General features: G+C 39.4%; 1 protein-coding gene across 2 annotated transcripts; it reads right to left on the minus strand.

The window, feature by feature from the left end:
- Nucleotides 1-5,751: 5,751 nt before the first annotated feature.
- ces3 (carboxylesterase 3) lies at nucleotides 5,752-15,677 on the minus strand. Of its 2 annotated transcripts, none has more exons than XM_078258056.1 (13): nucleotides 15,498-15,677; nucleotides 14,122-14,320; nucleotides 13,609-13,747; nucleotides 12,937-13,070; nucleotides 12,647-12,800; nucleotides 12,359-12,463; nucleotides 11,187-11,288; nucleotides 10,612-10,752; nucleotides 9,312-9,392; nucleotides 8,386-8,527; nucleotides 7,489-7,638; nucleotides 6,885-6,957; nucleotides 5,752-6,123 (listed from the first exon to the last, which is right to left on the minus strand). In XM_078258056.1, the coding sequence occupies exons 1-13, from the start codon at nucleotides 15,562-15,564 to the stop codon at nucleotides 5,919-5,921; spliced, it is 1,692 nt and encodes a 563-aa protein (XP_078114182.1). In that variant the 5' UTR covers nucleotides 15,565-15,677; the 3' UTR covers nucleotides 5,752-5,918. The 2 variants fall into 2 exon arrangements, with proteins under 2 accessions (XP_078114182.1, XP_078114181.1); XM_078258055.1 differs by having other exon boundaries at nucleotides 14,122-14,323.
- Between the last annotated feature and the right edge of the window lie 7,136 nt (nucleotides 15,678-22,813).

Raw genomic sequence — 22,813 nt, forward strand, 5'->3', positions numbered from 1 at the left:
TCATTCCATAAACAAAACAAGAAAGAGAATGATTAATTCTCTAGTATTGATATTTGAGTATTTATAAGATTAGATGCAGGAGTTTCCTAAATGTAGCCTATGTTAACTTTCTTATTTGTTGGAAAACCAAATACATTCTAAATGTAGGCTATATAGGCCTATATTCCAGTGATTATCTGCCATATTAACAACTTGTTCTCTATTCCTGTTTATGATAAGACTCTCTTTAATTGCTTACATTACTTTCTATATAATAGATAGAGATGGATAGATATATAGATAGATAGATAGATAGATAGATAGATAGATAGATAGATGGATAGATAGATAGATAGATAGATAGATAGATAGATAGATAGATAGATAGATAGATAGATAGATAGATGGATAGATAGATAGATAGATAGATAGATAGATAGATAGATAGATAGATAGATAGATGGATAGATAGATAGATAGATGGATAGATAGATAGATAAATAAATAGATAGATAGATAGATAGATAGATAGATAGATAGATGGATAGATAGATAGATAGATAGATAGATAGATAGATAGATAGATAGATAGATGGATAGATAGATAGATAGATAGATAGATAGATAGATAGATAGATAGATAGATAGATAGATAGATAGATAGATAGGTAGATAGATAGGTAGGTAGGTAATTCAATTCAATTTTATTTATAGTATCAAATTATAACAAGAGTTATCTCGAGACACTTTACAGATAGAGTAGGTCTAGACCACACTCTATAATTTACAAAGCCCCAACAATTCCAATAATTCCCCCAAGAGCAAGCATTAGCAGTGGCTATTGCAACAGTGGCGAGGAGAAACTCCCTTTTAGGAAGAAACCTCAGCCAGACCCAGACTCTTGGTAGGCAGTGTCTGATGGTGCCGGTTGGGGTTATGATGAGCAGTGGCGTAATAGTCACAATAGAGATAATGGAACAGTGACTACAATGGTAGTCTAAATAGTTAATGTCAGCACAGCACAGCACAGCACAGCAGGGCGTTACGGGATGTAGCATGGCACTGCAGAGCATGGGTGGACGCAGTGGACGCGGCAGGACGCAGCAGGACGTAGCCGGACATTGCAGGGAATCACAGAGCGTAGCAGGGTGTAGCCGGTCCACAGCGACAGCTGCACCCAAGACCCAGATCTTGGTGTCACCCTAATCCGAGGCGATGTTCTGGGCGAAGAAGAAACATAAGGACTCCGGGGAGTAAACTCCCCAGAGCTAGGTTAGTAACAAGCATTTCTGGGACAGGATGCACATAAAAGGAAACAAATGAAAAGAGAGAAGAGAGAGCAGCTCATTGTGTCATAAGAAGGAAGGAACTTCCCCGGCAGTCTAGAATTATAATAGCATAACTAGGAGAGGCAGGTTAAAGGGAGGTGCCTGGTCGGGCTAGAACTCTCCCCAACCGGATCGGGCTGTACTGGCCTGCCTCCCTCTACTCTCACTATATTATTGATTATATGATAGGTAAATCTGATGACAATAAAGAGAAGCAGAGAAAAGCTGGGGTGCTGTGTCTGGAGCTATACACCCTGCCCCGCCGATCTAGGCGTACAATGCAACTCCTCACTCCCTAACTATAAGCTTTATCAAAGAGGAGAGTTTTCAGTTTAGTCTTAAATGTGATGACGGTGTTCTCCCCCCAAACCCAGACTGGGAGCTGGTTCCACAGGAGAGGAGCCTGATAGCTAAATGCTCTAGCTCCCATTCTACTTTTAGAGACTCTAGGAACCACAAGTAACTCTGCATTCTGGGAGCGCAGTGCGCTAGTGGGACAATAAGGTACTATGAGCTCCTCAAGATATGATGGTGCTTGACCATTTAGAGCTTTGTAGGTCAGAAGAAGGATTTTAAATTAAATCCTGGATTTTACAGGAAGCCAATGAAGAGAAGCTAATACAGGAGAAATATGATCTCTTTTCTTAGTTCTTGTCAGAACACGAGCTGCAGCATTCTGGATCAGCTGAAGAGTCTTAAGGGTTTTATTTGAGCATCCTGATAATAGGGAATTACAATAGTCCAGCCTGGAAGTAACAAATGGACTGCCGAACGCAATGCATGGACTCGTTTTTCAGCATCGTTTTGAGACAGGATGTTCCTAATTTTAGCAATGTTACAAAGGTGAAAAAAGGCTGTTCTAGAGGTTTGTTTTAAGTGGGCGTTAAAGGATATATCCTGATCAAAAATAACTCCTAGATTTCTGACAGTAGTGCTGGAGGCCAGGGCAATGCCATCCAGAGTAATTATATCTTCGGATAATGAGGTTCGTAGGTGTTTCGGGCCCAGCACAATAACTTTGGTTTTGTTTGAGTTTAACATCAGAAAATTATAGGCCATCCATGATTTTATATCTTTAATGCATACTTGAAGTTTAGCTAACTGACTAGTTTCGTCTGGTGAAAGTTAATTGAGTGTTTCCTAATAATATTGCCCAGAGGAAGCATATATAAGGAGAATAGAATTGGTCCAAGCACTGAGCCTAGTGGAACGTCATGGCTAACTTTAGTGTACCTGGAGGATTTATTGTTTACATTAATAAATTGAGATCGGTCTGAGAAATAAGATTTAAACCAGCTTAGAGCGGTTTCTTTAATGCCAACTAAATGTTCCAATCTCTGTAACAGGATGTTATGGTCAATAGTATTGAATGCAGCACTAAGATCTAATAAGACAAGTATGGAGACAAGTCCTTTGTCTGAAGCACTTAGAAGGTCGTTAGTAATTTTCACCAGTGCCGTCTCTGTGCTATGATGCTTTCTAAATCCTGACTGAAAGTCCTCAAATAAACTATGTAGAAAATCACATAACTGATTGGCAACTACCTTCTCAAGGATCTTGGAGAGAAAGGGAAGGTTAGATATAGGTCTATAGTTGGCTAAGACCTCAGCATCAAGGGTGGGTTTTTTCAGAAGAGGTTTTATCACAGCTACTTTAAATGACTGCGGTACATAACCTGTTAATAAAGACATATTGATCATATCTAGTAATGAAGTGTTAACCATGGGTAACGCTTCTTTAAGTAGCCTAGTTGGGATGGGGTCTAAGAGACAGGTAGATGGCTTAGCTGAAGAGACCTTTAGCATTAATTGTTGAGGGTTTATAGGATAAAAGCAGTTTAAGTATATGTCAGGTCTTGTCGTTCTTTCTAGTAGTCTGTCATTTAAAGGTGAACCGTTAGAGGTTGAGGGCAAGAGGTGATGAATAGTATCTCTAATTGTTTTTATTTTATCATTAAAGAAGCTCATGAAGTCATCACTACTCAGAGCTATCAGAATAGAAGGCTCAGTAGAGCTGTGACTTTCAGTCAGCCTGGCTACAGTGCTGAAAAGAAACCTTGGGTTGTTCTTATTTTCTTCTATCAGTGATGAATAATAGTCTGAGCTGGCCTTTCTTAGGACCTTCCTATAGGTTTTCAGACTGTCTTGCCAATCTAAACGAGATTCTTCCAGTTTGGTGGAAAGCCATTTACTTTCAAGTTTTCGCGAGATTTGCTTTAATTTATGAGTGTGGGAGTTATACCAAGGTGGTAGTTTCCTTTGCTTCATTGTCTTCTTTTTGAGGGGAGCAACAGAGTCTAAAGTAGTCCGTAGGCAGGCTGTAACACCATCTACATAATTATCAATTTGAGAGGGACTAAAGTTAACATAAAGGTCCTCTGTTTTATTAAAGCACGGCAATGAGTTTAGTGCTGTTGGAATATCTTCCTTAAATTTAGCTATAACACTGTCAGATAGGCATCTAGTGTAGAAGCTTTTATCTAATTTCGTATAATCGGGTATTAAGAATTCGAAAGTTATTAAGAAGTGGTCTGATAATAAAGGATTTTGCGGGAATACTATTACATCTTCAATTTTGATGCCATATGCCAGCACAAGGTCGAGGGTGTGGTTAAAACAGTGCGTGGCGATATGCACACTCTGACTGAAACCAATTGAATCTAGCAGTGAGTTGAAAGCAATACTAAGGCTATTGCCGTCAACGTCCACATGGATATTAAAATCACCTACAATAAGTACTTTGTCTGATTTAAGGACTACACATGATAAAAACTCTGAGAATTCCAAAAATTCAGAATATGGACCTGGTGCTCGGTAGACAACAACAAATATAATTGGCTGTACTATTTTCCATGTTGGATGCTGAAGATTAAGAACAAGGCTTTCAAATGAGTTATAATTTAGTTTAGGTTTAGGATTAATTAACAGGCTTGAATCAAATATGGCTGCAACCCCCCCCTCCTCGGCCTGAGTCTCGAGGAATTTGAGTATTAATATGACTGGGAGGAGTGGCTTCATTTAGACTAACATATTCTTCATGGCCCAGCCATGTTTCAGTAAGACAGAATAGATCAATTTGATTATCGGATATCAATTTGTTTACTAGTACTGCTTTAGAAGACAGAGATCTGATATTTAGTAGTCCACATCTAATTTTCCTATCCTGTTCTATCATTGCAGTGGTAGTTTTAATTCCAATTAGGTTGTTAAGTATTACCCCTCTTTTGGTTACCTTTGATTTAACTGATCTGAGTTGAGGAACAGACACGTCTCATTTTTTGGGGCAGGCTGTGGCTGACGTGAACTGGATGCTAAATTGACTATGTTTGCAGTCAACATCTTATTACTTAGGGGATTCACCACTTTGTATGGTCTATTGTTGATTATAACTGGAATAGTACTAGTACTACATGTTACCCTGCAGAAAACATTTTCAGATTCATCCACTTGTAAAGTGCCATTAGGATCAATACCTGGGGGGGGAAATGAATCTGTGATATTTTCAACAGAATGTCAACAGATAGGTAGGTAGGTAGGTAGGTAGAAAGATAGATAGATAGATAGATAGATAGATAGAGAGATAGATAGATAGAGAGATAGAGAGATAGGTAGGTAGATAGATAGATAGATAGAGAGAGAGAGAGAGATAGATAGATAGATAGATAGATAGATAGATAGATAGAGAGAGAGAGAGAGAGAGAGAGAGAGAGAGAGAGAGAGAGAGAGAGATAGATAGGTAGGTAGAGGTAGGTAGAGAGAGAGAGAGAGAGAGAGAGGTAGGTAGGTAGGTAGATAGATAGATAGGTAGATAGATAGATAGATAGATACAGAAGAATGTTCAGAATAATGGTATTCTGTATAGCACATGATGACGTACTGTATGTCAGAAACTATATTCTCAATGGTGAATTTTAACACGCCGGTTTGCACATCCTTTGAATATTTTATATGGTGCCTGAACTTTATATTAATCTACCCAGTGGAGGTGGGCTAGGTGGCTAGAGGCTCTGTCGGAGCCACAACAACACATCTGCTCAAGGACTTGGGGTTTCGGGGAGAAGAGGCAAGCTTCTAGATCTGAGCTGACAAGACAGGATCAGGTGTGGGGAGCAAGCAACTCCTGAAGAAGGCTATCTGCAGGGAGTATCAGGGAGACATCTCTGTCCTGGTCTAAAGGGTGAAACATCTATGAGTGGTGGTCCCCAGCTGATGACCCAGCAGCTAACCAGGCACTGGTGGAGGTGTGGCAGGCCTAGTGCCATGAAGAAACAACAACTACCTGTACAAATTAATATGGAAAACCACTTGAATTTCCAAAATTATGGGAAATGTCACTGTCACTCAGTAACCTACGTAATTTTCTGCTCTCAAAAATCATTTTAAACTGCATCTACAAACCATGCTGTCCAGGTGTTTTAACAAAAGACACATTTTGTTTCTTTGCAATGAAAGGGTTTCTTTTAATAACAGCTATTTTACAAAACTATTGTCAAAGGCCTAGCATATCCATTCTGAAATAAAGTTAAAGTGGTCCAGGCAGTAATTAACATTATGTTTGGTGAGGAGGCATAACAAGTTTCAAACTTGGAACCAATACAAATGACAGCAGAGATCAGTTTCCAGGTTCAGCTGCTGCTGCTGCTGCTGCTGCTGCTGCCGCCAACTGTTCCAGCTTCAGAGGGAGGATGACAGTAACAAAATGGACCCGGTCCTTCTTCAGTTTCTGTCTCACTGTCTGCGTCAGACCCAGTTCCATGTACTCCTGCTTCTGCTTGTCATACTGAGGCCAAATGACAAGCCCTGGACCGTTGGGAGAGCTGAAGAAATAATAAAACACGCCAGCTGCAGACATTAGGGCGGCCTATGCAGCAAAGAAAATCATCAACAAACATGTTTGCTACAGATTTTGTATTTTCATTTATTTGTCCATGCATGCTTGCAACTTTGAAAAACCACATACACATAATGTAAAGCATCTATTTCATCTATTTCTGTTTCAATTAATCTTCAATCTGACTCTATCCAGTGAATATTGTTCTGCTGTATAAACTGTATTTAGAAATATATGCACATTCTGCTGAATATAGTCATCTTGCCCTGCTGTATCACAGTATAATATTTTCAAAGTCTGACCTTACAACATGCTCTGTACCATTAAGTATCAACTTTCAATCAAGCAGCCTCTCTGGCCAATGTGCCACTTATCATTTAATTAGACTTTAAAATTGCATGAATTGACTTTTTCTTTGCGGAACGAGCTGTAAACACAAGCTGTAAACTCAACACTGCCATATCAAATACAGTTAAACATCCAGCAGACACAGAGCAGCACTAACGTTCAGTTGGAAGCTAAGAGAAACATTAAATAAAACATTAAAGTTGTGACTATGAAACCAAAAGAATAAGCTTGAGGATGCTAAAAAGCTCCATAGAGCTGAGTGGAACTGCAGAGTCAATAGAAGTCAATGATAATTCTCTGTGGGATGGTCCATGTAAGCAACTCCTTTTTTTCTGTTGTAATATAAAAGTATTGATTAGTGCAGCTTTAATGATACTGTTGTTCTCAGTGCTTACTCACCCAGTACGGGCAAAATTGCTCCAGTACGCCATCATGGTCCTACAAAGTCTTTCATCCTCCTTGGTAATGTTGCCTGAAGATGGGACAGGAGGAGTTTAATCACAATAGCAATATGGTCCCATTCATTCCTTCATTTACTCCACCAAGTCCCAGAAGTTGGGAATGAAGTGGTCATGCCTGAGCAGAGCCATCTTATCTGTATCTATATATGTTTATTATGTAGAGCTGCAAAGATTAATCGATTAATCGATTAGCTGTTTACCATTCAATTAATTGCCAACTATTTTGATAATCAATCGGTTTGATTAATTTTTTCTGAAAAGAAAGTAAAAATTATCTTCTTTAATGTGACTATTTTCTAGTATCTCCACTCCTATGTGACAGTAAACTGAATATATTTGCATTTTGGACAAAACAAGACATTTGAGAACGTCTTTTTGGGCTTTGGACAATACTGGTCACATTTTTTCACTTATTCTTCATTTATTTTGTAGAACAAACAACTAATCCATAATTGAGAAAATAATCAACATATTAATCAACAATGAAACATTTCTTTAGTTGCAGCTCTAATATAATGGGTAGCACATTACAAACAACCTACCTATGATTTTTATATGTCCATTCCAGAAACATGCACCAAACATGAAGCCGACATCATCTGCATGATCTGCCTTCACAAAGCTGGGTCTGGTATGTTTGTGTATCTCAGCACGGTATACAAACTCGTACATGTAAACTGGAACACCCGCATCTAAATACACCAAGGAGATAAAAGACAAGAGGCGTATGCTTAAGGATAAAGGTTAAAGATCAAGAGCAATTAGCAAATCGTTGCAGGGAATGTGGCTCAGGTGGTAGAGAGCGGACGTCTGCCAATCAGTGGTTGGATCCCTGGCCCTGCAGTCTCATGTCGAAGTGTCCTTGGGCAAGACACTGAACCCCAAATTGCTCCAAATGCTGCACAATCGGAGTGTGAATGTGTGTGAATGTTTATCTGATGAGCAGGTGGCAACTTGTACGGCAGCCTTGGCCACAGTGTATGAATATAATGGTTGTGAATGATGAATGGTACTATGTAAAAGTGCTTTGATTAGTCGTTAAGACTAGAAAAGTGCTATATAAATATAGTCCATTTACAGGGTGATGTATGAACCATAGACTGTATAATAATAATGGATGAAGCTTCTGGGCTTAAAAACTTAAAGCTATAGTGTGTAGTTTCTGTCCTCATGATACAAGCCTTTTGTGATCGCGCAATTATATACAGTCTATGGTATGAACTCTGAGTTGTTGCTTTCCTTTGGTTGAAATGAGATTAAAACAGCATCAAATCATCTATAATCGACACCGGCAAAGTGCACCAACATTGACAGAATTGACAGACTGTCTTCCTACACAGGTCTTTAATCAATTAGTCTTCCTTGTGTGACACAAACATTAGTTTCCATTTATTTATAGAGCTGTCAAAATGCTCTTTCTGTGCCGTGCCCCTTCTGACCTGAGTGGTATCCAGCCACCGAGGTGACAGGAAGCGTCATCAGCAGGTCTCCAATGACTTCGGTGAATGCGTCTCTGATCTCTTCTGGTGTTTTAGAGTCTTTCAAGTATTCGTCGATGATGAGGCTGTTTGCAGAGGAGGCCTGAAATAGGGAGGAAGGTTGGACCATTAGATTTCTCTTTGAGGTAGTGTTTTTCTACAGCAACTTCTCATCAACAAGAAGGATGACTTAATGACCTTTACTTTTTAATTAAAAATGGTGTAAACATTGTTCACATCTGATGTGATGAATATGATCAATGTGTTTGCATGACGAAGATGACCTTGTTGGTCAAAATGTTGCAGCATTAAAATTTTGGGACGTAGCAAAATTCTTTATGCTGACAACCTTTCCTATCAATGAAATGTCATAATATGATAATAATATAATGCTAATTGAACAGTTAATTATTTAAACCATGTGACTCGCAGTCCGCCATTGGACAGTCTGAAGAGCTGCAATGTATTTTGAGGCCGTTGAGTATGTAGCCTACAGTAAGCTCACATTGCATAATTTTGCTAATCTACTATACATTCAGGCATTTCTTGCATACACAAAATCTTATGCAGTTGGAGGAACGCAATACATACTTAATTTTACATCATACTTAGTATGACTAAGAATAGGATGTTAGTATGCAATTTCTAACTGACCCCTAGACATGTATTAGAACATGTCTGGAAAGAATCTTTAAGATAACGGCATCAGTTTATGTTATGTGCAATGGTAAAAAAAAAAAATATATATATATATATATATATCTATATTATAAACTGTGAAATGTCATGTAAAATAATATACTAATAATACAATAAATGAATGAATCAAACAATCAATCAATCACTGATTATCATTAACAAGCAACAACAGCTATCATGGAGCTCACCCCTGTAGGGTTGAACATGTTCACCACTGCCAGCACAGACAATCTGTTCATACCGTGTTCCCAGCCAGGAGGGGCGAAGCTCTGTCATCAACATAAGAAAATGCTTCAAATTAGTTCAAGTTGAGTGGGAAAGAATGAAATGTCACGCCATGTGATGCGACATTCAGCTCAAGATTATGCATCACTTCTATTGGACTTGCTCCATATTGTTTAGAATTGTTCTGCAAGACACACCAAATTGTTGGAAATGTAAGACAGAGGATGGCCAATTACTTCATGTCCTCTGGTCCTGTGATGAGGTCCAGGAAGTTTGGACCGGGATAAATGATAACCTATCTCAGATTGCAGGGACCCAGGTTCCATTCAGCCCAAGATTATTTGTTCTGGGAGATGGGTCAATCCTAAACGAGATGGATCAGCACATAAGAAGCTGGGTCCAGACTAGTTTGATGATAGATAGACAGATTCTTTTAAGAGGATGGAGGAATGATAGGGTGGGGGGGCATTTGAATAAATGTCATATAAACGGTTTACCAGATTGGATGTCTATACTAGAAAATGGGGAAAGTAGCTGAACTTTCTGGAGGGCTCCTAAGAAGCTTAGTGCTGGGGAGAGACCTGTATGATGGGCTCATGGGGTTGTCATTTATACATATGTTTATTTGGTTTACTATTTTTGTTACTATGTTGTTGTATGGTCTTGAATATTGTAGTTACTGTGTCATCTTTTCTTGATTTTGTCTGAGTGGGTGGAGATGACGAGGGGGGGGGAGGAGAGGGGGTATGTTCATATTGTGAGTTGTATGCTGTGTATGTTGTTAACAAATAAAACTAAAAATAGTTCATTACAAACAAAACATTTTCAAGTACAAATCCTTCAAGATAAAAAAATAAATCTTTTCAACATGGAGTGATATGGAGATTAAGTGACACTGACATAATCATAGGCGTAATTCACAGGAGGGATGGGGGGGTTACAACCCCCAATAATCAAAACTGATCGGTGCAACCCACCCCAAATACCTATTATAATTTCCTTTACATAAATAAAGACATGTGCACCATAACCTTGATGCAGAAAAGGCACAAATTGTTGCTGAAAAATTCGCCACAATGCAGGAAATTAAGTGTTAGACGTTAAAATTTAGATTTTGCTCAAAAGTGGAGATCTCAAACCCCCCCAATGTTAAACCCAAAGTTACGCCCTTGGATATAATTAAAAGGAGAATAATTGTCCCAGAAGCTGGGTAAAGTATATTATGTCTGAATAATGGAGTGAAAGCATTGAGATCTGTGTGACCTGAGGCAGGATCCATCCAAACTCATGGTTGGTTACTCCCATCATCACTGGAACCTTCAACACTTCTTTTCTCTTGAGAAGCTCCTCTGCTGTGTCAGTCAGAAACACTCCGTCCACCACGGCTCCCAGGTAAATTTTCATCTAAACACAAGACAGAACTTACTGCTATTGAACATCAATGCGTCTTTGTCCAAGTGGATGAAGGTAAACCAAACTTTCAATGAGTGTTTACCAGCCAAGGGGGTTCACAGGCTGCCATCTTGTGGCTAAAAGTTGGGCCATGGCGCTTAAAATTCTGATCTGGAATTCACACTGAACCTTGAAAAAATGATGATTCCCTTGGGTGAGGTTTCTATTAGTTCTTTCACCCTCTGTAGTTTTCTAATATACCAGCACCTCTATGATATAGAGATTGACACTTTTGTGGCTACTATTGGCCTCCTAATTTAACTTAAACTACACTGTAAAGACAGAAGGATCCAGGGAATGCAAGATAGAATAAAACACACAATTAACACAACTAAAGCTAAATACATCCATAACATCTGCCTGCATATCTTCACAATATCATTTACCTTTTTAGCTGCATCAACTAGCTCATCTTTACTTTTCCCCCTCATACAATGGACCAGTTCCTCTGTGCTGCTGCGGTCACATCCAGTAAGGTTGGCAACAATCTAGGTATAAGGAAGAGATTAATAAAAACCACACCGACATAAGTAATAGTATCCTGCTAAAATAATTCTCTAATGTATTTTACTCTGGTACACATGTGAAGGTTGCTATGAAAATGTACTTCTGCGAAAAAGAGTAAAGGGCACCCTAGAGCAGTGGTTCCCAACCTGGGGTCCGGGCACCCCTCAGGGGGGTGCAAAGATCACAGGGGGTGTGCAAGTCTTCATCTGGTTTGAGGTTGAGGTAAAAATAACTATTTGCACATGTTAAACAAATTAGGATAATACACTAGAATATATAATGAATACAAAAGTCGGTATAAAAACTATATATTTTTATTCTGGCTTAAAATTGTAGGCAGGCTACTTAGTAGGCCAAACCTCCGGGACATCTTAACCTGGGACCCTTGCTGTCATCAGGTCAGCTGCTAGCTGCTAGCATCCTCGTTTGTCCTGCCGCCACGGCATCACTATTTTATGAATGAAACATGGCGGAGAAACGTAAAAGTGCTGATAACTGCTCTGTATCAAAAAAGAAAGTAAGGCTCTATCTCGAGAGTTACCTCAACTTCGGTTTCAGGGGGGCTCAGCTTTTCTTAGACATGAGTAGGGGGGGGCACCAAGGAAAAAAGGTTGGGAACCGCTGCCCTAGAGAACACTTTATCAATAATTTCTCCGCAGGGCACCCTAGAGGGCACTGCATCATGTTTTCTCCATATTAGGGCCACTCATTAGTGAACCACATTGAAAGGCCACTCTGGAGGGTACTTTATCATGTTTTCTTATTTTAAGGGCACCCTAGAGAACACTATCATGTTTTCTCCACTGGAAGGGCTGCCTTGTTTTTTTTTTGGGGGGGGGGTTTAACATGGGGGCACCAAGGGGGTGGTCACCTTGTTAGGTGATAATATGTTGATGTTGTGTTTTGTCTTCATTGAACAAGGGGCCAAACAATCCAATTAATGCCTCTTTAAGTTCTGTCGGTACAAATACATGTTCAAAACAATGAGCATGTGTTTGATAGATATGTTTTTAAATTCATGCTAATCTACTCAGTTTACATATTACAGTACCTTGGCATGATCCAAAGGATGGTTTGTAGTGTAGGTCCCGAGTGTTGCTACTCCACTTTGAAAAATTGCCCTGTGAAATAATCCTTTTGCTTGTGGAGACAGAGTCTGTTCATAAGGAATAACCCATTACATATGCAATGACTTGACAAATATACATGATAATAAATCCACGATGCACTCATAAACTAGCACTGAGGTTCATACATTTGGATCACCTAAACATGTTAAAAATGTGTAAATGTATGTAACTAACGTGTTTCTTTTCTTCCAGTGATTAGTTTTCTTTACCAGTATGGATGCACTGATGCCTCCTGCAGAATCTCCAGCGACTGTGACAGTTTGTGGATCGCCGCCAAAGGCCTCAATATTTCCTTGCACCCATTTCAGAGCTGTTAGCTGATCCAAGAAACCCCAGTTGCCCTGAGCATGCTCGTCTCCAGTGCTTTGAAACAGGAAAAGTCAAGACACATCCGTTTGGATTCTTGAATGGTGAAAAAATGGTGAATGTGATACTGTGGATATTTTCTGTTTATTTCTTGAAACCAGACAGAAATGTGATGAGCAACACAATCCCTTACCTCAAGAATCCCAGAATGCCAAGGCGATACTGAATAACAACCATCACTATGTTTTCATAAGCAGCTAATGGAGCACCATCATACTGAGAAGCTGCACCCATTGTCAGACCTCCTCCATGGATCCACACCATCACCTGACACACAGTACAGTATAAGATACAACCATTTGTAATGTGCCACCTACATTGTGATGCATTATTGTAGGTCCAGTTTTTATATGCAACTGATTTTAATTTCTACATTTTTGAATGTAGTAGGGGGTCCCTGATCCATATCTCTTCCAGTTAAGGGGTCCTTGGCTTAAAAAATGTTGAAGACCCCTGATTTAGGGAGTTTTTTCTCTGTACACACAGTGAAACACAGTGGCGGGTCATTTCTGACCCGAAGACAACTCAAGGGTTAAATGGTAAAAATCAAACACATGTTGAAGCTTTGTTTGAGCAGCCAACACATTTTGACATTACACAGTGAATAGCTATTTACTCAGCATAGAGACCGAGAGTGGACAAAATAACATGGACAACTTAGTCCAACAACATCACAAGTTACTCCCTCTCTTCATAATGTTAATGCTGTGTTGTTTTAATGGATTGCATTTATAGTGTAAGGAAATTCTGTTATTTTGTCCATGCCTGTATACAATCATATATGATCTATGTCTGTTTAACGTACTGGCAGTTTGTCCCCTTTTGTTGCCTCAGCTGGAGAGTATACGTTCAGATACAGACAGTCCTCTGAAAGCTCTGGTGGGCTGTATTGCATTGACATGGTCCTAGAAACACTCACAACTATTTCTGGATCCTGGATACACCTTAAAAAAAAGAGAGAGAGAGAAGTGTGTGCCATCCATAGGGAGAAATAAACGGTCAAATCTTGTCATGTTTGGTGCTCTTCGTTGATTCAAGTCAAGTTTATTTATATAGCACATTTCATACGACAGGCGTAAACTCAATGTGCTTCAAAATAAAAGCAAGCAAGAAAAAACTGGCTAAAATTCATGCATGACAAAAACAAAACATGTATGGAAACATAAGATTAGATAAAAGGTAAAATAAAAAATAAAATAGGATTACAATAAAAATGGTAAATATGTATGACCATTATTAAAAAGGAATAATGATACAAATACATATTCTATAATTAAACATTTACCAGGTAACCACACTTTAAGTCACCAAGTCTTACATGGGAGGCTGATGTGTGCCATCTCTCTCCCCCTCCCAGGGCTCTGCATCCTGAGGAGCAGCCAGGCGGAGGGGCCCCACAGGGGGCCGTGCAAAGGGGATTCCTAGGTGTTGCTTCACCCTCCTCTCTGTGCCTTTCACCGTAACGTATTCCCCTCTGATTCGGCCATTTTTCAGAGAGACCACATGGTCAACGCTCCCTGCCGAAGATACAAGTATTTGTGATTGTGTTTAACTTCTCACTGCCTGTAAAAGTAGAAAAAGCATAGGTGTAAATAATACAATGAAGTCCATTTAGCTGCTTCAGTTTCAGGGTCCTGGTATTGTTCACCCAGTCATGGCTTACTAGGATACTTGAATAGAACAAAGCCATCATTAATGTAATTATTAGTAATACCTTTTCATACTATGAAAATTCAAAATGTCTGCTGAAAGGGTATGAGACAATGTGTCTCATTCAAACTCTAAAAATGGAAAGTTTTAAAGAAAATTTGGATCATGCAATAAGGCAGACCTGCCTGTGCTTTTCATGGAATTATTGTAAACATTTAAGAAGGAGGCGGGGGGAGCACTGGAGAGACCAAAAAGCAGCACAAGGCACAGTGCAATTTTAAGTAGTATTTTAGTAGTATTATTTTTTATAGTTCATATCTACTTAGGTTATTACTTGTTCAAGATTGCCTTCTGCACCAACTTGTGATTATTGCATCAGCAATTTGCCATTTTCCATATCTAGCCTGCATCGATGTTTAACCAATAGAGGGCAGCATAAGATAATGGTACATTTATTCACCACTCTACCCATTCTACAGTTAATTGATGGAGAAGCCAGAACCTTACTATTTGCATGTACATTTCTTATTACATATATTCATTTGTGAGTTTTGTTATTTGCATCTTGTATTTCCAGTAGAGGACAGGAATATCTAGCTGCAGCAGTGTTAGCCAAACCCACCGAATAATCCATGGGATGACACTGCAGTTTTTTTTGTTTTGTTGTTGTTGTTTTTCATGATCACTTACATACATGTTTCTATGTCAACTGAAGTCCCTACTACAACTCAATACGCATGTTCTAAAGCATCTAAATACTTCTCTCACCACTGGTTTCAAAAGGTTTACTTAGAAACATGCATGTAAGTGATCATGAAAAATAACAAAAAAACATAACTGCAGTGTCATTCCATGGATTATTCGGTGGGTTTGGAGATTGGTAGCTCCTGAAAAGTTGACAATGTGGTCATTCTTCTTTAACGTTTTAGATTGTTCTTAACATTCCTTGGGCTGCTAAGAAATTGGAAAATTGTATAATGAACCTATGTATTTGTCATCCATAGTGGCTGGTGCATCAGAATGTAAAATGAAGTGTTTCCTTACCTGGTGTTGCCTGTGCTATTGCTGTCAGCGCAAGAAGGAGATAAACAATGAAAAGCACTGTTCCCATCCTGACCAGGCTCGAAGAAAAGACGTAGAGAATTACACTGTGCTTTCAGAGAAAAAGCCCTCTGCCCCTGTCCTGGCCTCTGGTACCACCCTGCCAACACACACGCACACAACTCTAACTCCCACACACACATCACAAACAAGCTCATTATGTCACAACCACAGCTCAGCATGAAAAGTATAATCTCTATTGATTTAACCTCCAAAGCACCACAAGAAGAACTGTGACCGCTGAGTCAAAAATGATAAAGTCCTGCTCTTTGACCACTACAGCTCAATGCTGCAAACCACAAAAAAAGTTAAATAATACTTGGTATACCTTCAGATAATTTAGTAGACACACAATGTTCTCTTCCTTCTTTTTTTTTTCTTAAGATACATTTTTTATTGTTTTTATATTTTTAAACACACAGAACAGACAAACACAATTGAACAAGAACAACAACCCTCTCCCACCCCCCACCCTCTGCGGTCTCGAGGAAAGAAAACAAACACATAAACAAAAACAAAAATCACACCTTGCCTAGTCACTCTCCTCTACTTCTTGTGATGCTGAGGTCATTAGGACTGATACCTGTGATGCTGAGGTCATTAGGACTGATACCGGTGATGCTGAGGTCATGAGGACTGATACCTGTGATGCTGAGGTCATTAGGACTGATACCTGTGATGCTGAGGTCATTAGGACTGATACCTGTGATGCTGAGGTCATTAGGACTGATACCTGTGATGCTGAGGTCATTAGGACTGATACCTGTGATGCAGCGGTCATTAGGACTGATACTTGTGCTGCTGCACCTTTCCATAGGTCTATAGTCGATGACTTGGCTTTGTTAATCCTTGCTGTAGAGAGCTCAAGCATAACTATGTCCAGAAAATACGCCAACCACTGTTTTATACAAAGCGTGTGTGTGTGTGTGTGTGTGTGTGTGTGTGTGTGTGTGTGTGTGTGTGTGTGTGTGTGTGGGTGGTGGGGGGAGCTATCATTGTCTTGGTTGCGGTTGAGCCGGCTATCCAAATTGTCCTCTGTCTCCCAAGCAGATGTAATTTAGAGTCATCATTAAGTAACAAAACAATTGGGTCAGTAGGAAGTTGACATCCTATCACATCAGATATTATTGATGTTGTTTTATTCCAGAACTCATGTACCTGTTCACACTCCCAGACCATATGCAGGAAAGTTCCAGTTTGTTCAGGTTGACAGAACGTGCAATAGGGAGTAGGAATGACTTTAGAGACGTATCTCTTCTGAGGAGTTCAATATGTCCTATGACATATGTTGAAGTGGATTTGCTGGTGATTTGGGTTCTTGGAACAGTAGGAAATGTCCCAAACTATCTCCCAATTAATTACGTTCCCCTCTGAACTCAACTCTCGCTCCCATTTCTTTGCTATTGCGAGTTCTCCTACGGATACTTGCATCAGTTTAGCATAAATCCTGGACACTAATCCTCCCACAGGAGAATCAACAAGCCATTTAATGATTGGGTGCATCTCAAGGCTGTTCCCCCATTGGTACTCCATAACATTTTAGGGCTGATTTTAAGCGAAGATAAAGGAAGAAGGATGTCCTAGGGACCTCAAAGCTAGCTCTCAGGTCTTCAAAACTTAACATACCTTCATCATTGAATAGCTGGTCTAGAGTATAAATATCTCTGTCACTCAACTGGTTATATACAAAAAGTTTGTTACCAGACATTAAGTGTATGTTGTGCCAAACTGGGGTGTTCAAATGCCATTTATTGGTGTAGCGTAGTTGCTCCTCTACCTGTTTAAAGTTGGTCAATGTGTTGGTGATAATAAGGCCATAGGTTAACATACACTTTTTTGGACACACACCTGTAAAGGCCAGGTTTTGCAGTCTTAGACTTCCAGTGAGGTTTTGCTCTATTTCTCTCCATGGGACTGTAGATGAGGGGTCTATCCACACTCTGAGGGCCCGTAGCTGAAAGGCTCTGTGATACACTTTAAGGTTGGGGAAGGCCAGGCCTCCCGTGTTTGTGGTACGTTGTAGGGTAGAGTATTTTAGCCTAGGTTGTTTATTATTACAAATATACTGCCGAATTAAAGTATCAAGTTTCTTCCAGAAATTTATTGGTGGGGGTAGGGGGATCATTGTACTTAAGAAATTCACACGAGGAACTATGTTCATTTTAACAACAGCAATCCTGGACCGTAGTGATGCTGGTAGCGCGGACTAGTTGGCCAGATCTCTTTGAACACTACTTAAGATAGTTTCATAGTTGTCCTGGACAACTCGCTGTAGCGATGCGTGTATGGTGATGCCCAAATTTGTAATTTTGCTTTGAGTTGGTATTGTAACACTAATGGCTGAAGCCACATGCCTGTTATTCAATAAAAGGAAATTACATTTATTCCAGTTAATTTTATAGCTGGAGATTGAGCCAAATTCGTTAAAGATCTTAAGAATTTTTGGAATAGAGTCCTCAAGATCAGAAATGTACAACAAAATATTGTCCGCAAATAATGATATTGAGCTGCTGTTGGATTTAATCTGGACATTACATATTTTATTTTGCCTTATGGCTTGGGCTAATGGTTCAAGCGAGATTGCAAACAGCATGGGGGTGAGCGGGCATCCCTGTCGCGAGCCCCGCTGGATGGGAAATGGCTAAGAGTGCAAGCCATTGGTTGAGACTATGGCTGTGGGATTCACATATAAAGTACGTGCCATGTCAATGAATTTGGCTCCCAAACCGAGCCTCTCCATTACTTGCCACAAGTAGTTCCATTCTAGGCGGTCAAAAGCCTTTTCCGCGTCCAGTGATAAAACTGCTGCCGTTGTTGGAAGGTTTTTGGCTTCTTCTATTACATGAAATAGTCTGCGTACATTGTCTGCAGCATGACACTTGTTATTGAACTGGGTTATCGGTTGGCCCAGTTCTTCTGCCTTCTCTGGGTCTAGAAAAGGCAGGTTTAGCTCTTTTAGGAACATCTGGCACTGTGTCGGATCTGGGTTGCAGGAGGACTCATACAACTTTGAGTAGAAGGATTGAAAAGTGGCGCTGATATCCTTAGGATTTGTTGAGATACCTCTGTCTGTGCAGATGCTGTTGATAGCAGCTCTGGATTCACTTTGTTTTAATGTCAGAGCTAGCAATTTGCTTGGTTTACAACCATTAAAATAGTAATTTTGCCTCACTCTCACTAGCAAATCATTTAGCTCTGCTCGACTTGTGACTAGAGTTTGTGTAGATTTAGAAAAACAAGTTTTAAGAGATTGCTCTAACGATTTACAGCGTTCTTCCAACTCCGCAATCCTTGCCTCTCTTTTCCTCTTCAAGTTGACCGCAAAGGAGGATGTGAAATCTGCGGGATCAGGAACTGAGTCTGTATTAAGTGATATAAATTCAGCAAGTTTGGTTCTAAATTCTGCATCAAAAGCTATGTTTTGGAGAAGGGAATTATTAAATTGCCAGCTCCTAGATCTTTCTCCTAACATATCACAACATAATGTGGTTATCAGCACATTGTGGTCAGACAGAATTGCTGGTTCTATTGCTATCGTGTGAAACATTGCCTTAAGTTCAGTTATCTTCCTTCTGAGAGGCACTGAATAAGATTTGATTTTTATGGAACAAAAAACTCGGAGATGAAAACTGACTGTAGGAAATGAACTGCTCACATTAAAGGCCCTGAACAGTCACAAATAATTATCCACAACTAAGCACATGACAAGTTACACATTACATAAATGCCATCATAGTGTACTGCAAGAGATTGACTGAGGTTACAAACATAGATGTCAGAAGCTCTAGGTGTTTTTTTTTTGTTAGACAATAATTTGATGAAACAGTGAACAGAGCTTAGCCTGTCAATTCAATCTTCCACCCCAAAGGTCAGGGGTACCTTTCTATAATCAGTAGAGAAACAAGGTGTTCCATCAGGACAAACAGACATGGTGAGCTCTGTGAACTTCAGGTGAAAACAACAAGGCTATGTTGTACATTTTCAACCTCATTCTGCTTCATGGTGGATTCCCTCCATTAGCATGCTTTTTTACGCCATTGGGCAAAAATTCCACAACAACCTTTCAGCATATTGTAATTCATGTGATCTGAGAGAAAACTACACTCTTCTTCTTCTTGGCTCTGTTTTCAGGCTTTAAAAAATCTTCCCGCAATGGGAGATTTTGGCCAATAGGGTTAGGGTGGTTAACCAATAATAAGTCGGGGGGGGCACAGGGGATTTTATCAAGAATACATCATAGGAAATCTGCTTGGAAATAAAACAAATTTTGGATAGGATAGGACAACACAATGCAATTTTGCTTAATAAAACACATCACATTCATTGTTAATTTGCCAGATTTTTTATTTTGTTCTTCCTATCTTTCTAATGTTGTCTGCTAAAGTCTGCTAAAGTCTGCCTGTTTGTTTGTTCCTGTCTGCCTGGCCCCACAGTTTAAAGAAACTTTGCCTAGCCCCTTTTTGGATTTGTTTGCCTGATCTGATTGTCTACCTGCATTTGACCTTTGCTTGCCTTAATGAACTAGTAAAGTGAACTTGAACTTTCATCTACATGCCTGTCTTTGAGTCGTGCACTTGGTTCCAGTCTTGTTTTATTTCTGAACTGTTGCAAGCTGCACATTTTCAGATGCAAAACAATACATTTTCTTTCAGAGAAACTTGTATAATTGCTTAGAATGTCCAAGCTGTGTCTATGTTGTAGTCTGCATTTATTCACATGCAACAACAAAGGTTCTCTTGCTGTGTTGCCCTTTAAAAATAGACAAAATGATAAAAACATTAATAAGGTCATTGTGTTTGTCATAACTGTCGTTCTTGGCAGGGATACGCAGTAGATGACTATTCCACTGGCAAAAAAGGTTATGCTATATTTTGCACAATGTGAATTAAAAATCCATAAGCTATAAAAACACACTTACCACTGTTTGTCGCTAACCCTAACCCCAAACCCTGAAAATCACTCCGGTCGGAAAGCGGCTATCATGAGCTGACAAAATAGTCAAGATAAAAAAATAAGCCAGATTTGCAACTGACAAATGCAATCAGAGAATGATGTCATGGTCCAAACAAACAGTCTGGAATTTAGATTGACCAACATTTCCAGTAAGCCACACAGATCTCCAAAAATACTACCCAATGCGGGTTAGAAAAGTAATGTACTGAATTCTAAAATAAAGAATGTTATCCAATAAGTGATATCTAGGCTGTCATTGCAGTAAAGATTTGCCTTCAGATGTGATTGAGACATACAAATGGATGCCAAATGAATGCTTTCATACAGGATATGAGGGCTTACTGACTGGTTTGAGGCAGTGTTGTAAGTCCCAAGTAAGTCTCAAGTCATTTTTTGGGGGTAATGTAATGTAAAGATCAGAAACAGTCAGCTTGATGTTGGCAAACACAAGTTGCTTCTGCTACGACAGCGTTCTAAGGCTATTTCAGGAAGAAAAAATTGTTACGGACTTGGGAGAGAGGGGTAATATTCCGAGAAAAAACTCAGACTTTCTAAGATTAAAGTTATACATTTACAGAAAAAGAAATCAGATATTCTCTGAGAATAAAGTGGTGAATTTGGAATTGGAATGAATTAGTTCTCTGCAATTTTCACACTTTGCAAAGTCATCCAGTGGGCCTGACTTGACCCTTTGGCGGGCCGGTTCCAGCCCACGGGCCGTATGTTTGACACCCCTGACCTAACTGAACACCTGTTGTGATTTTGGAGTGATGTGTTTTTACTACTTTCCATCAAACACCAAAGGAAAGGAATATATTGTTGTGAGGCAGAACAGAATGCCAGATGTGAGGCAGTATAGAGGAGTAAACCTCTATACATGGGCACGTGCACCAGGCGCCTGGGTAACTCATCTGGTGGTGCACGTGCCCACGTATAGAGGTTTACTCCTTGATGCGGCGGCCGCGGGTTTGACTCCGGCCTGCGGCCCTTTGCTGCGTGTTGTTCCCCCTCTCTCTCTTCCCTTTCATGTCTTCAGCTGTCCTATAAAAATAGAGGTCAAAAGAAGACTCTTAAAAAAAAGACAGAAAAAGAAGAAGGATGTTTAACCTTCCAGTGTAGTTCTACACATTTGGAGAATCAATGAAAATGAGCACTGCAGCTGTTCTGGGGGCTTTATTAAGACACTTTAGGTTGGGATTTCCTCCATACATGCACAGATGTGTGTTGCCATTGTCATTAACTAAAAAAGTAGGATATAGCTTCTCAAGATGAATTTCGTCCCATTACAGACTTGTAATGTCAAACCTGCCAGTATGGCAAGTCTTCATGTTACTGCACTGTTAGCCCTACAGAGCATAAAGCATGCGATGTGCCTCAACACTGTAAGCTCACTGTGAGGTCCAGTCATGATATGAAAGATAGCCACTAGGTGGCACCAGTGAACTTAGCTGGTTAGAAGCCAACTCCAGTTTATCCTGTTCATGTTAAAAGGCAGGAGCATATTTGGGAAAACAAGTGTGTGACCCAGGGGTTGCTGGTTCACAACCCTAGATGGAATGAAACCTTATGGCATCAACCAGGTTACTTGAGTTATAATTCATTTACTTGGTTGTTTGTTGCTATATGCAATGGAAATGTGAGATTTTCAGTAGTGTAGGCCTCCTGTTATAGAGGTATACAAACCTTCAAACAAAGTTAAAATATTTTCCCCTGATGGATTTTGGAAATTAAGTAACCTTTCAAAATGTAAATTGATTTCTAAATAGGTGCTACATATACCTTTTGCCAATGATTTTACCATTTCACCAAAATAAACCTGCAGTATTAAAAGGCTCAATTAGTATCAGACGAAACAATAGTCTACTGTTGATGTTAGGGACTGAAAACAAGTATTACCTTTGTAAAGCTATAACTTCCATCTGAATCATCCATGCAGGAAACTAAAGCAGCCTGTCATCAGCTCAAAAGGACATCCTGGCTAATATCATGTGTCTGTATCACAGTTAAACAAGAATACAACAAAAACATACAATGAATGCACTCAACAATACCATGTATTACACACTTGATAACATAAGAATTTTGAATACCACAGGATATCATTGCGGTGACACACTAAAGAGATTAATTACATGAAACTCATAATTTGGCAATGGATATTTAAATTAAATGTATTTATTGTAGATACAGGATATGCAATTAACTTTTCTGAGAATATATATAAATGATTTGTCTATGTTTTGATTTATTTTATGTCGTTGAATGATCATGCAGTTGAACTATGAGTAATATATGTATTTTATTTT

Source organism: Sander vitreus, chromosome 8 (genome assembly GCF_031162955.1).
Source record: "Sander vitreus isolate 19-12246 chromosome 8, sanVit1, whole genome shotgun sequence".
NCBI classification, from domain to species: Eukaryota; Metazoa; Chordata; class Actinopteri; order Perciformes; family Percidae; genus Sander; species Sander vitreus.

Excerpts from the sequence above, each read along its gene's own strand:
- ces3 (XM_078258055.1), bottom strand. The coding sequence starts at position 15,564 with ATGGGAACAGTGCTTTTCATTGTTTATCTCCTTCTTGCGCTGACAGCA. Across the intron at positions 11,289-12,358 it reads ATCCTTTGGATCATGCCAAG|ATTGTTGCCAACCTTACTGG; the intron begins GTACTGTAATAT and ends CCTTATACCTAG. Across the intron at positions 6,124-6,884 it reads AGCAATTTTGCCCGTACTGG|CTCTCCCAACGGTCCAGGGC; the intron begins GTGAGTAAGCAC and ends TTATTTCTTCAG.